At 44.4% G+C, this 15969-nt stretch overlaps 1 protein-coding gene across 1 annotated transcript in view; it reads right to left on the bottom strand.

Annotated features, from left to right (window-relative positions):
• Nucleotides 1-3256: 3256 nt before the first annotated feature.
• LOC147444293 (autophagy-related protein 8C-like) overlaps nt 3257-15969 on the bottom strand; it is a 32296-nt gene continuing 19583 nt past the window's right edge. Inside the window, exons 4-6 of the mRNA XM_086526965.1 lie at nt 3817-3869; nt 3625-3743; nt 3257-3517 (exon numbers count right to left, since the gene is read on the bottom strand). Coding sequence (XP_086383091.1) covers nt 3423-3517; nt 3625-3743; nt 3817-3869 — 267 coding nt within the window. The 3' untranslated portion in view covers nt 3257-3422. The remainder of the gene's footprint in view (nt 3518-3624; nt 3744-3816; nt 3870-15969) is intronic.

Raw genomic sequence — 15969 nt, forward strand, 5'->3', positions numbered from 1 at the left:
ATCAACTCTAAACTTGGCGGAGATTTGACAGTTAGAATCTACTCTTCAAGCTCTTTCTACTGATATATAGCACGCCATAAGATTTCTCATATTTTAAAATTTTCTATTTTTAATTCTCTTGTGATGTGACAACTCCATTAAGAATTCAGAGAATCAAAAATAGGATCTTTCAAAATATGAGGAATCTCGTGGCGTACTATTTATCAATAGAGAGAGCTTGAAGAGTAGATTCTAACTGCCAAATCTTCGTCAAGTTTAAAGTTGATTTGCAAAAAAACCGCATGTCCGTTTTGGACATGAGAGAGGAAGTCAAATTCCTTATAAGGCCCCTTTGTGAGTCCAAATTTTCCCTAATGAAATACACTTCTTAAAAGAGTCTAACCATGCAATGCTCTTGGAAATCATACAAAGACTACTGTGAAAAGGTTACGAACAGCATGCTAATTTTTAAAGGCTAACAAAAGGTTGTGTTACTTCATGTCTGTTGGGTGCTTGCCACCTAGATTTAGGGGCTCTCTTGTGGCACGGTTCGCTCCCAATATGTCATATTTCATTGAGAAACTAATTAGGATGAAAGTCAAACAACAAGTAGAATTTAATCCATAAAAATGGACCCAGCTTCTTTGAATAGCTTAGGCCTTACACACGGCTTTACAATTGGTTGGTAGTGGTTATGGCTTGGGAGTGATCGATGGCTTTCAGTGTGAGTGATTTACACATGGGTATGTATTTCTGATAGGTGGTTGTGATTGAACCTACATGGCTTACTTATGTGGAAAGTAATGCCTCGTTGCATATTTAGGTGTAAGGTTTTTTCCAATGGTCCCTCTATTTATGAATGTCTTATTTGAACAATATGAGAGCCAAATTTTGGCATTGGCTTTTAATGTTTGAGATTTTGTAGCAAGTATTATAATCGCTTGGCATTGATTTTTTTCCGAGAATCAAGTGTCACGATCGCTTGACATTGGGTTTTTAGAATCCAATGTTACGTCCCTTGACAAGAATGAGGAATTTGGATCTTGTTTATATCATTTGGGGGATTTTAAAAGGCTTTAGAAAGTCCATACATCTTATATCAGAATGGTTCAAGTTAAGTTGTTGGCTCTTCAACTATGTTAACATGGATGTTTGGCTTGAGGTAGCAACCTACTTAGTATGACTGGTCCTTTTGTTGTGTTTGCACTCCTTATATAGCTTCTTCTCAATGGGTGCAGCAATCTTGGCTTGGTGCAGTAGACTTCATCTTCATTGTTGTCAATTTAGCCTTCTACCTTCGATCGTCTTTTACTTTCTATCACCTTCTATTATTACTTGGATGGTATACTCTAATGTACATCGAGGTGAGTGATGACAAGGTTGTCAAAAATTCATTTAGTCTATCTAATCAAACAACCAATTATAATTCTTCTCAACTTGCATGTCTATGGTAGCTAGCTGGCTCATAAGATTGCTCAATTGGTTGATGTGAGTAGTGATCTCCTTGATTGAGTTTGAAGAATGCAGTAAAAAGAGCCATCTTTGATAGTTTAGCATTGAAGACAAAATTCCCTTGTATGGTAGCCCATCCTTTTGAATGAGCTTCTACAAATCATACACAATGAATGTTATCATCATGAAGTGTCAAAAGCTTTAGTGCCGAATTCCTTTTCAAGGAATTCGAAAAGGAATTCCTTTACATTCCAATCTACTCATCAAGCCCCTTCCCCTCTAGTCTCTGATCTTTTCTTGGGGAAATCCCCCAAAGCCCCTCTCATAGGGTGGAACAAGTCCTTGTGTGGAAACCTCTCAAATTTGTTCATGCCATCTAGATGCCCATGACAATTGAGGGAAGGTCTTACCACAATCGAGTAAACATTGGGTGGTGTCTAGTCCCTTTGTAAAATCATGATACAAGAGAAGCACCAGTGCACCGTCTCCATATCTGAGTAATATAGCACATATAATGTGATGGGCTAAGATAAGGAGACAAATAAATGAATGATGAGTTTGAATTATTTTAAATGTTGATAATATAGAGCTCGAGAGCTTGATACTTTGATTCCCTTCATCCCAAACCTCACCAATGATGCTTGTAAATAGTAAATATCCTTTGAATCAAGATTTAAGAACTCCACTAAGGTGATACAATTTCGTTGTAATTGACCTCAAGAGTCATGGGGTTTTCTCTATGAAGGATTCTGACCCAACCTCGTTTGTATATGTACAATGCATAGACTGTCAAAATCTCAACAATCAAGTCGGAAGAGAGCTTAATTGATGCCTAAATTGTAGGCTTCCGAAGTGCTCAATTATTGATACCCAACCCTAAGAGGTGAATTGGATTGAAACATTGAAGGGAAAAAACTAAGATCGTAAATCTGCCCCCTAAAATTCTTGGCATCATTACTCGCTTTCTTTCATGCCACATCTTCACTACACAAATCATAGCTTTTCTCCACAACCTTGTAATTAACACCGGCACACAAAGGAACATGGAATTTGCCAAGAGAGGGAAAGAGCAGAGAGAGAAGAAGAAGAAGAGCATTTTAACATCGTAGGAAACTATCCCAAGAGACCTTAAAGATCTATCCGACGAGGAGAGTTGAACTCAAGACATGTTATTCAAGAGGGAAATGGCATAACCAATCTATTACACTTGAGAGAGAGAGAGAGAGAGAGAGAGAGAGAGAGAGAGAGAGACCCACTTCATTCGGCCGGTTATCTTCTTGTTGCTACTTGATTCTATTCTCCTCTTCTTATTAGCGCACGCACACCCGAGAAGAAAAAACTATCCCAAGAGACCTTAAAGATCTATCCGACGAGGAGAGTTGAACTCAAGACCTGTTATTCAAGAGGGAAATGGCATAACCAATCTACCACACTTGGGTGATATATATATATATATATATATATATATATATATATATATAGAGAGAGAGAGAGAGAGAGAGAGAGTTGGTGGGGGAGTATGAAAAGTCGAAGGACAATGGGCGCAGCATGCAAGGGAGGAAGCTGTGTTTGTGTGTTTTATCGGGGGCGGGGGCGGGGGGGTGTATAATGATCAATTTGAACTCGCAGTGGAAACTTCAATATTGTCAAACTCCATCTAAAAGAGCTGAAGGTGAGGCAGACCAAAAAAAACCGATACTTTCGAGTGACGACTATATGTATTATCGAAACACTTTGCACCCACCTATACACTATATGTATTATCGCAACATGTTGCACCCACCTATACAATTTTACACTAGCAAGTACTTATAGACACAACTAATTTGCATCAAACACTATACATTGATGCATACTCCATAATACCGACAGCAAATACCTTTTGTACACCACCACAAGAAAAGGAGAACAGCATCAAACGTTTTAAAAGTCAACCTGCGTGTGTCTCTTGCCTTCTCTTTGCAAACTACAGAAACACACCTTCGACACTACTATTGGCTCCCAAATGTGTTCTCCCCACTGTACGTGACATACAAAAATCCATCTTCATCTTTGTGCTCGTCATAGATTGCCGACATGATTGCAGCTGCATTCATACAAGAATTGTCTCTCTTGTCAAAAAAGCTCAATTCATTTGCAACAGAAAAACACGTCAAGAAATGAAAGATAAGAACGTTAAAGTGTATAGCTTACCTGTGGGAGGAAGCACATTATTAACAAAAATAAAAATTGCTTTCTCTGCATTCAACTTTATTCTTTTCCGGATTACATAAACAAATTGGCCAACAGTCAGATCGGCCGGAACCAAGTACCTATGAAGACAAGAACAATGTTAGAATCCATCTACTAATAAAACAAGACAAACCATTTCAAGTTTGCATTTACTTCTTTTTGTCGATGTCTGGGATATCACTCCTTTCAGCTTTCTCAACAATCACCTGTGACAGGAAAGGCACCCTTCGTAAGAACAAGACGGGAAACCCAACACACATAGAATCAAGTAGCAACAAGAAAATAACCGGCCAAGTGAAGTGGGTCTCTCTCTCTCTCTCTCTCTCTCTCTCTCTCTCTCTCTCTCTCTCTCTCTCTCTCTCTCTCTCTCTCTCTCTCTCTCTCTCTCTCTCTCTTGCGCGGCAAGGAGACGAGGCTCCCAAGTGGTGCCTATTCTGAGAGCAAGTACATCACGGTTTACATAGCAGGCCCGTAGGCAGCAAGCGGAAAAACTTTGAAACCAGATACAACTAGGCACATGGCCAAACTGAAAAAGACTAAACCAGGGTAAAAAACCACTCCTAGAGAGAGTAAAAAGTGCCTTGGCAAGTTAAGTGGAGAGAGGATGTCAGTAGCCTCTAGAACATACGCACTTCAGTCAAAAGCCCATTCAACAACTGTAAATCAAGAACCTGAGCCACCAAAAGCCACCAGCCGAGAAGATGACAGTGAGCAACTAGGAGAAGCTCGGAGTTGGGCAGATGCCCGCCAACTCATAAATCTGACAGCAAGAGGTAATAGAGGAACAGAAGGTAAAGAGCAGTTGGTGGGAAGATGAGGGTGAAGAGGCAACTAACATCACCAAGATACTCCAGAAGGGTGACACAAGGTGGGTAACAGAGCACTACACCGGAGTTAACAGGGAGCTTTCATCCAAAAGAGCGAGCAGTCCACTTGCTGAAGGTGGCTCCTGAAGACTATTGCTGGAGAGGGAACTTCCAGCAGAAACTGTAGGCAGCTTTGACACAACCTCTGGGTGGAAACCGACTGAAGAAGCTTGGCAGAGAATGCAGATGAGCGCAGTGACCCAACTCTGAACGAACCAACCGCGAACAAGCAACAACAAAACCCCAACACCAAACAAACAACCAAAGCCAACCAAAAAAAGAGGGAAGAAAGAAAATAAACAAACACACAGGAACAAAAACAAGCAAAGCAAACCTTAAGGACAAGCTTCCACACACACACACCCCCAAAAGCAAACCTTAAGGACACACTCACTTACATGGACTCGAAAGGCAAGCTTCCACACACACCCCTGCACACACTCAAACTCACCCCCCCCCAGAAGCAGCCAACAGAGGGACACACAGACACACACCCACACACACACAAAAGTAAAAACAAGATAAAAGAGAGGAAAGACCGACCCCAAATTTGGCAGGACACCGACGAACCAGTAGGATCAACATAGGGAGAAATGCATGAACAAGTGCCAGAGAGTCTGCAGCAGCTGGTGGAGGAGCAAGGGTGCAGAAAAAGCCTTCTCCAAGCAAAGACAATTGTCCTGGCGGGCTCCATGATGATAAAGGTAGGGCGGTGACTTGGAAATCAGCAGGAACGCGGACCCAAACTGCACAGAGGCCAGCGGCTACTCAACGATGGCCGGCAGGTCGAAGATGTCACAAGGCTGAAATCTCTCTCTCTCTCTCTCTCTCTCTCTCTCTCTCTCTCTCTCTCTCTCTCTCTCTCTCTCTCTCTCTCTCTCTCTCGCGGCAAGGAAAAGAGGCTCCCAAGTGGTGCCTATTCTGAGAGCAAGTACATCACTGTTTACATAGCAGGCCCGTAGGCAGCAAACGGAAAAACTTTGAAACCAGATACAACTAGGCACATGGCCAAACTGAAAAAGACTAAACACCAGGGTAAAAAAACACTCCTAAAGAGAGTAAAAAGTGCCTTGGCAAGTTAAGTGGAGAGAGGATGTCAGACTTCAGTAGCCTCTAGAACATATGCACTTCAGTCAAAAGCCCATTCGACAACTGTAAATCAAGAACCCGAGCCACCAAAAGCCACCAGCGGTAAAGATGACAGTGAGCAACTAGGAGAAGCTCGGAGTCGGGCAGATGCCCGCCAACTCATAAAAACTGACAGCAAGAGGTAATGGAGGAACAGAAGGTAAAGAGCAGTTGGTGGCGAAGATGAGGGTGAAGAGGCAACTAACATCACCAAGATACTCCAGAAGGATGACACAAGGTGGATAACAGAGCACTACACCGGAGCTGACAGGGAGCTTTCATCCAAAAGAGCGAACAGTCCACTTGCTGAAGGTGACTCCTGAAGACTATTGCTGGAGAGGGAACTTCCAGGAGACACTGTAGGCAGCTTTGACACAACCTCCAGGTGGAAACCAATTGAGAAGCTTGGCAGAGAGTGCAAATGAGCACAGTGACCCCAACACCAAACAAACAACCAAAGCCAACCAAAAGAAGAGGGAAGAAAGAAAATAAACAAACACACCGGAACAAAAACAAGCAAAGCAAACCTTAAGGACATGCTTCCACACACACACACCCTCGAAAGCAAACCTTAAGGACACACTCACTTACATGGACTCGAAGGCAAGCTTCCACACACACACACACACACCTGCACACACTCAAAACTCACACACACCCAGAAGCAAGCCAACAAAGGGGGACACACACACACACACAAAAGTACAAACAAGATAAAGAGAGGAAAGACCAACCCCAAATCTGGCAGGACACCGACGAACCAGTAGGATCAACATAGGAAGAAATGCATGAACAAGTGCCAGAGAGTCTGCAACAGCCGGTGGGGGAGCAAGGGTGCAGAAAAAGCCTTCTCCAAGCAGAGACAGTTGTCTTGACGGGCTCCATGATGATAAAGCTAGGGTGGTGACTTGGAAATCGGCAGGAACGCGGACCCAAACTGCGCAAAGGCCAGCGGCTACTCAACGATGGCCGGCAGGTTGAAGATGTCGCAAGGCTGAAATCTCTCTCTCTCTCTCTCTCTCTCTCTCTCTCTCTCTCTCTCTCTCTCTCTCTCTCTCTCTCTCTCTCTCTCTCTCTCTCAGAAAAGAGGTGGGGCTTGATACCCTTTTGTATTAGGTAATCAGTCTGTCCGTACAATATCTGCCATGTCGTCAACTGTTTACGGCAGGTCTTTTTGGGTCCTGCTTAGCTTCATTATAGGCCCCATCGAACGGGAACCCCATAAGCTGGTTCAAACTTCTTCTGTTGCTTCTCTTGGGGTTTAGGCCCCTCGGCCGAGATCTACAAGTTGGCTCTGTTCTTCAATGGCTTGACGCGTCAGCAGTTTGTGACAGCCCACTACTCATTTGACGAGATTTATTGTGATGATTATCACTGAGTCTAGTGTCATTCCTGGAGCTCGTAGTTCTCTTGTACTCTTTTGCCATTAAGCTGAGAGCATCCTTTGGCTCATGCTGTTGTACTCATTACCAGTTATACTTATCTGAATATACATTCCAATCCCAGCTCCAATATCAATCTCACATGTCCATTTCAGTTTTGTCTTCGTCTTTGTCTGATCTGGTGATTGAAGTCCACTTGCCTAACTGGTTTAACAAACTCTCCTAACCCAACCTAGAATACCTGTCAAAAGTGACCAGGTCATTCCATTTTGGCGATCACGGTGGTGAGTTGAATTGCTCTTGACAGAGAATCTCTATCTCCCAATTGGGTTTTTGAGTTAGCCGAATTCAGTCAAGCCACCTAAAAGAGTTTCCTGAGACAGAAAGCAGATCCACGGAGAATCCAGATCGTGTCAGTCCAATCCCAGAGGAGTCGGAGCGAGGCTTTGACACTGGCAATGAAATAGATCCGAATTTGGATCAGTACGAAGTTGAGAAACAAGAGGATTCCCAACACTCTACAAGGTCCAAGCGTAGGCAGTCGAAGCGAGCAAAGCGACGCTCTCAGTTGGGTCTTAGAAGAAAGAATAGGGAAAAAGCAGGAAGCATACGGATGGAAGTGATGGCAGCCGAAAGAGCCACAGATCAGTTCAAAGGAAGTCAGAGCGAAAACCAGAACCAGATACTGTAACTGAAACGGATGATAACGACAAGTGGGACGCAGATACTGATCATTATAGCAAGAGAAAAACCAGAGAGCACAAATCAGTCTCAAAAGAGAAGCCAGACATCATGAAAGATCCATTGATCACTATAGCAGATATTGATCACTATAGCAAGAGAAGAACCAGAGAGCACAAATCAGTCTCAAAAGAGAAGTCCAGACATCATAAAAGATCCATTGATTTGAAGATTGTTTTTTCCAATATTCAAAGCGAGTAAGCAAGACAACCAGATGTCAATATTCACGCATTCAAACAATATGCTGAGCTCAAGGATATCGACCAGTGCGTTTAAAAGTAAAAAGTTAAGGGAACAAGAGGTTCCAACCCAACAAAAAAATTCAATTATCTGGTTCAGCGCATTTTGAAACTTGAACAGCATGCCAAAAAGGAGAAGGGTCACAAGAGACGAAATTCCAGTGATACTAAGACGACAACTGAGGAGTCAGATTCCACCTCCAATTCCAGCTCATCTGATAGCGGTTCAAATGTTAAGGCTAACAGCAAGAAGAAGGGATCCTGGACGAAGAAACTGGAGGAGACGTCCAAGCAAATTGTTGAAATGGCGAAGACTAGACCCTCGGTCAGTAAGCTGAAGACCTGGTATTCGAAGTGCAGATCCAAGGATCACTGGTGACAAGTGCAGTCAATGTAAGGCGCATGGTCACGTTAGGAATAATTGTGCAATCAGAATTCACCTTTTCAAGAAGGGAAAGGACTTGTCCAATTTTGCCTTAACTAATCAAGAAATGGTGAAGTCAAAGGGAGTATCTGGCTCCAAAGGAAACGAGGCCAGTACAAGTACGAGAGCTGGCGGAGGGAGATATCAGGGAGGCAATGGTCATGGAAGCGGTAGAGCTGATTTGGAAAGAGAGATTTCAATTGCTAAACTTCTGGAAAGTATGGCCATTGAAACCGGCCCGTGGGGCGGTAGGCGTTGGCTTTCACACGATATTCTTTACTTTAGACACACACACACAGAGCACTTTGCAAAGGAGACCTGTAACGGGAATTAACACTTAATCACACACACGGCTCGGAAGCTAGAATGCTCTGAGCAGACGCCAACAACCTGTAGGCCCCAAAATTGGCACCCCTTTCGGTATTTCTTTATTCTTTAGGAGGGTAAAGTACAAAGAAGAGTCCTGGGAATCCTTTGACTGTATCCCACTAGATACCGCCTGTTTTGGCCAAATTTCGACAGCATAACAACCCCTAAACTTGCTCGAAACCAATTCCCCTACTGGAACTTGCTTCTACTGGCGTATACCCTCTGATTCCTGCCCAAAAACAGTAAATTCAGGACACTGCCCCAAACAGTCCCCTAACTGTCCTCTGCCAGTGGGGCACGATTCCCAAAGGTTCTGGCGTCCGTATGGCTGAAAAACAGTAAAATTACAGCACATACACAGCGCTGATTTTGCACCTGTATGGTGAGGTTATGACCCTCACCAGTGCCTGCTTTGTAGCAGCTAGCTACCCCTGTTCCTGCTCAAGGAGGCTCTTGCCTCAGCACAAAAGCATGAACCCACACAGCTGCACATCAGTCAAATGAGGAGCCCTCTTGTGGAGCATCACATAACTGCACTTAGGGGAGAGAGAGAGCAATGTGTAGTGTGCAGGGCATCACTCCTAGCACCACACTGTACATGAGAGGGAAAGGAAGCACTCCATAGCTCTTAACCTGTGACAAATTTGGCAAATGAAGGCCTCTCCCAGCTTAGAAATCAACGCCCATTTTTCTGTAGGAGGAAAGTTCATGACAATGTGACACTTGGCGCATTTACAAGCTTTTTCCCGTTTCGGTTTCGCCGCTTAAAAATATCCTAACCGGTTGCCCAGTTGACTTCGCGGCAGAGTTGTAAAATGTTCCCTAGTCATACAAGAGGTAATCACGCGAACACATTTCTCGGCCCAAAATAGCAGTTCCCTAAATTTAAGGAGATGCTTCCGTTGGGCTCTCATTGGTCTTCTGACCATCTATCCTCATTGGGACCGCATCCAAAGGTGCAATGTGGCCCAACAGTCGGATACTTTTTGTTGGTAGTCCCACCTTGACTTTACGCGTTAATTGAGTTCACTTCCTAGTATTCACCAACTTGCTAAGTGCGACGGGGGAACCTATATGATCTTGCTCTGAGCCTAGACATCCTCTTACCATACGAATTCCAGTGCCGACCACTACCCATCTGCGGGTGAAACTACCGTTCACATTGACCATGCAATGTCCGACCGTTTGCTACTTCAAGAAGAGGGTCTCAAAAATAAAACAAAACCCCTTGGAAAGAAACCAACAACTAAAGTTAGCAGTTGCCACGTCCTCGTGACATAGTTAACAGTTGCCACGTCCCCATGACATACCCCCCTCTTGAAATCGCAACGTCCTCGATTGCATACCATAAATACACGCCACTGATGATCTTGTGCTATCAACACTCTTTTATCATCGCATGTATCCGCAAGAAAGGTCATAACATATAGATACAAATGACTTAATGAGGCCTTCATACTTTTGTCATTTCCATCTATTACACTGAATTCATATGTACATTTGATGTACTAGCTCCATCATTACCCCTCCTTGGCACACGTTGGGTTGGGGCATAAGTAGGCTGTAACCCAAAGGCTTCAAGGTAAAGCTGCATTACATTTGGTGACTCTAACAGTTCATGCTCTTCCATCCACTTTGCATCCATAGGCGGATAGTTCTTGAACTTCACCAAATAGCGTCTTGCAACTTGTCCTTTAACTTTTTTGTCTTTATGTGCTAAAACTTGCTCAGGTACCAAGATCTCATCAAGTTCCTCAACTTCTGGCTCATCCTCATCTGGCATATCTTCTGGCACATCACCCACGAAGGGTCTTAGAAGACTCACGTGAAACGCATTATGAATCTTCCACGCATCAGGGAATTTCAACCTGTAAGCCACATCGCTGATCTTGTCAAGCACTTGAAAAGGCCCATAGTAACGCATGCTGAGCTTAGGAAACAGCCATTCCTTGCCCTTCATCTTCTTTAACCTTGCCTTTTCGAACCTTAACAGAACCCAATCACCAGGTGATAACAGCAATTCACGACGGTGGCGATCAGCAGCCTTTTTCTGCTTTGCCTGAGTCTTCTCCAAGGCAACTTTAATCTTCTTATACATCTCATCCATGTTCTCAACATATCGATCTGCCTCAAAGATCTTGTCCTTTGTATGCAAAATGGGAGGAACCTTTTTGCCGCCTTCAACAATCTCAAAAGGTGCTTTGCCAGTAGACGAATGCACCGTATTATTGTATGCATACTCAAGCATAGGCAAATACTGTTCCCACTTGCCCTTATTATCTGACACATAGCATTTCAGTAGATCTAAGACAGTAGAATTAGCCTCTTCTGACTGTCCATCAGTTTGTGGATGACACGAAGATGAGAATTTGAGCGTAGTGCCCATGTTCTCAAACAATACTCTCCAGAACAAACTGGTCATGCGAGGATCACGATCACTGATAATCGATTGTGGCATACCATGGTACTTAAACACATTGTACATGAACAAGCGTGCCATCTGATCAGATTTTATCTTCTTCCTGATAGGGATAAAATGGGCCTGCTTGCTGAACCTGCAGATAATGGTCCATATACCATCATTCCCTGTTGGCGTCCTTGGAAGATCAAAGATAAAGTCCATAGCAATGCTTTCCCATGGCTTATCCGGAATCGGCAGTGGTTGTAACAACCCTAGTGCCTTTTGCCTGTCAAACTTGACCTTTTGGCAAACTATGCATGCTCGCACAAAGGCATCCACATCTCTCCTCAAGGTAGGCCAATAGAAGAATGTCTCTACCGCTTTAACTGTTGCATCAATGCCACGATGCCTTGCATACTGTGGGACATGACTCTCTTCCATGACCTTATGTCGCAGTGGCCTAGTGACACAAAGTCTGCCATGCATTATCATAAAACCATCTCTGAGGAGGTAGTGCTCGTGATGTTGCCCCTCTTGTAACTGTTCAAAGATCTTTGCAAAATCTTCATCAGCAGTATACTGTTCCTTCATGTCATCTAACTCATGATGATAAGGAATTGACACAGCTGAAATTTGTGGCTTTCTTGATAACGCATCAACCACAACATTCTTCTTGCCTTCCACATGCATAATCTGGAAGTGGAACATGGAAAGAATGTTTGCCCATCGCATATGCTTTTCAGATAACTTTGACTGTGTCAAGAAGTATCGCAAGGTCTGATGATCTGTTTAGACAACAAAATCAGCACCTAAGAGGTAGTGCTTCCAGCTAGAAAGCGCATGAGTCACGGCCAAGAGCTCTTTCTCATAGACTTGCATAGTCCTATCTGGCCCTTGCAAAATTCGGCTTTCATAAGCTACTACCCGTCCATCTTGCATTAGCACTGCTCCGATGCTACTGCCACACGTCACATTGGACCATAAATGACTTCCTGAGATCTGGCAAAACAATAACTGGATCTGAAGTCAACTTTTCCTTTAAGAGACTAAAAGCTGAAATCTCTTTTTGGGTCCATCTGAAAGTGACCTCTTTCTTTTGCAATGCGTGAAGAGGCGATGCTATCTCTGCAAAATTTCTGATAAACCTTCTATAGTAGGAACACAATCCCAAGAAGCTTCTGACATCGTGCACACTCTTCAAGTCTGGCCATGTCTTGATAGCTTCGACCTTTGCGGGATCTATTCTAAAACCATCCTTTGAGACTATGTGGCCCAGAAAGTGGATCTCTTCGAGGAAGAATTCACTTTTCTTAGGATTGACAAGTAACCTGTGACTGCGCAGCTCTTCGAACACAATGGTCAAGTGACACCTATGCTCCTCTTCATTCTTCGAATACACTATCATGTCATCGAAGAACGTTCCAACAAACTGTTGAAGCGAGCGGAAAATCCGGTCCATCATTCTGTAACCTGTTGAACATGGCAGGAGCATTTGTTAGCCCAAACGGCATCACTAGAAACTCATAAAGACCAAATGTCGTTCTAAACGCAGTCTTGTGCACATCCTCTGTGCCTTATACGAATCTGATGGTACCCACTCTTAAGGTCTATCCTGCTGAAAATTGCAGCACCCTCTAAACGGTCAAGAATATCATCAATTCTGGGAATAGGAAACCTATTCTTGATGGTATTCTTATTCAACGCACGGTAATCAATACACATGCGCCATGAGCCATCCTTCTTCTGCACTAGGAGCACTGGGGAGCAAAAGGGCGAAGAACTAGGCTGAATCAGTCCCTTCTCTAATAACTCCTCAACCTGGCCCATAATCTCTTTTTGCTACGCCGCACTAACCCTGTAGGGAGGTCTATTTGGTGGGCTACACCCTGGCACCAAATCTATCCGATGGTCCTCAAGTCTCTCTGGCGGCAATTGCGACGGTAATGAATCAAAAAAAAAATCACTAAACTTTTGCAAAAATGCTGACCTTTCTTTATCTAGCACAGATAAATTTGAGTGATCACTATCTGAGACATCACGTGCAAAAATCAAGTACACAGAAAGATGATTCTTTATTACAGAAGTGATAGCAGAAGCAGATACATAGGGACTGACTCTCCTTTAAGCTTTACATCCAAGATGTGAGTTTTGCCCCTATGCTGTACAGTGATCCTTTTGTTGTAGGCATCCAAGACTCCATGCACTCGGAATATCCACGGGATTCCCAACAAGGCGTCACAACCTTCCAGCGGCATGATGTAAAACTCTTCATTGTCCACATACGACTGAATATGCAGACGCAGTTTTCCAATGATGAGAGTAACACACTCTGAGTAGCCAGGACATGCCAACCCTGCCTCTGCTGTGTACCCCATCTCTTCAGCTCTGATGCCCAGCTTCATAGCTAACTCTGGTGAGATAAAGTTGGCTTTGGCACCTAGATCAAAGAAGATGAGTGCCGTCTGATCCCTAACTTTACCCCATGCACTGCATAACTCACTAGCATCTGTGCTGGGCCTGTCACCCACCATGTCTGGCACTAAACCTGCCGTGGGTTTAGGCTTCTTGCCTTTCTGGTCTTCTTTATCCTCTGAGTCAACTGGTTTTTTCCTTTGTGGACAATTGATAGAAAAGTGACCAGGCTGCTCGCATATAAAGCATTTGTTCTCAGCCATTAGGACCTTCTTTTCCTCGAGCGACTTGCACACAAAAGGCTTCCTTTTCTATTTCTTTGCCTGCGCTCCAGAAGTCCCGGCTGAATCCTTGTCTTTGGTGGCCTTTTCTGACCCCTGTGACGCATCAAGAGCCGTTTTCACAAAGGGCTTCTTCGCTGAATTTTTCTTTTGCTGCCCTCCTTTGTCACTGTTCGGAAATCCACTGTCCTCTCCTTTCAACAAGGCAAGACCAGTGTTCACAATTCCATAAGCTGAGTAAGGGTAGCCACTTTGTTCTTTGTACAGTAATCGCGAAGCCCTTTAGGCAGCCCACAACAGTACTTCTCTATCTGCTCTGTCAATGGCACAAATCTGTAGGAGGTCACTGAGAGTAACGCTTTACAAAACCTCCTATTGTACTCCAGCAAGCTCTTGCACGAAGCTGAAGTAAGCTGGTGCCAATCTATCATGACGTCGGCTTCAAATTCATTTGACAGCCAAGCAGAACAAACATTTGCTTGAAGTAAACCCAAGTGGCGGGTGCCTGTCCTTGCATTAACAATGTCGTCCACCATGTAAGCACATTGTTCTTTAAGAAAGTGGCAGCTTTCCTGACCTTCGAGGCCTCTGTAAAATTCCCTCCCGCATAAGTTGTATCAAACTGCTGGAGGAAAGGACCTTTGTCTTATCCTCGAAACCACTGAAGGTACTGAACTTTACCGTTGCACCACCTTCTTTGTAAGCCTTCGGATTCTCTAGTGCCCCCAAGTTGTCATACGGAATGGTCTGCAACATGGGCACTGTAGCAGGCATGATCGGCACGTCTTGGCCATTCACATTTTGCGCCAGAGGTGCGATATCTGGCTGCTGTCCAGAAAAACCAGCCTTGCCAAAATGACCCTGTGGCACCCCAAACTGGCCCTGGTTGCAGTGGAAACCTTGCTACATGCCGATACTACCATACATGGGGTTTGGCATGATGCCTTGCATACCCCCGAACACTGTTCCTGGCATGTACGGCTGACTTCCAAGCGCATAACCAGCCATACTTTGGAACATTGATCCACCCCCAAAATACCCACGATATACCGTGGGTGGTGGAAAAACTGAGTGCATAGCTTGGTATCCAGCTCCCTGTCCATTCAAGACAGCATGCTGACTCTGAACTGAACTAGCATAACCTATGGAATAGGCGTTCTAGCCACCTGTTCAAGCACGGGAGGAACCTGCTTTGGAGCCCCCGACTCCGCAACATGCGAGTGTTCCCTTTCCTCCTGCACCACATTAAGTACCTGGGCTTGAGCATCAACAAGCTCCGTACGCGGCGTAGGTTGCCTATTTTGCTATTGCACTGGTGGCACTTGCAAGAATTCCATAAACCTCGGATTCTGCACCAGCTGCGAAAAGACATTCACCGCAGCAACTAACTAAGTCTTGAACGCATCATCCTCAAGTTGCCCAGTCATAAAGCCCTGTACTACTGGAGGGACATTCACATTGACAGGAGGTACAGACTGACGTGGCCGTGAGCTCTCGCCAATCTCAAAAACCATAGGAATCTCCTGCCTGTCCTTTGAAGAGGAACCCTCTTCCATAATTCCCTTCCCCTTGTCGGCCATAGTGTAATCCCCACGTTCCTGCACTCTGTGTCTTTATCCCAAAACAATCCAGCCTCACTCTTTAAGGAAAAAGTGATCGATGTCCCAGCAACGGAACCATGAAACCGGCCCGTGGGGCGGTAGGCGTTGGCTTTCACCCGATATTCTTTACTTTACACACACACACAGAGCACTTTGCAAAGGAGACTTGTAACGGGAATTAACACTTAATCACACACACGGCTCGGAAGCTAGAATGCTCCGAGCAGACGCCGACAACCTGTAGGCCCCAAAATTGGCGCCCCTTTCGGTATTTCTTTATTCTTTAGGAGGATAAAGTACAAAGAAGAGTCCTGGGAATCCTTTGACTGTATCCCACTAGATACCGCCTGTTTTGGCCAAATTTCAGCAGCATAACAGCCCCTAAACTTGCGCAAAACCAATTCCCCTGCTGGAACTTGCTTCTACTGGCGTATACCCTCTGATTCCTGCCCAAAAACAGTA

The sequence above is a fragment of the Adiantum capillus-veneris genome, chromosome 13 (assembly GCF_014529385.1).
Source record: "Adiantum capillus-veneris isolate H3 chromosome 13, ASM1452938v2, whole genome shotgun sequence".
Taxonomy (NCBI): domain Eukaryota; kingdom Viridiplantae; phylum Streptophyta; class Polypodiopsida; order Polypodiales; family Pteridaceae; genus Adiantum; species Adiantum capillus-veneris.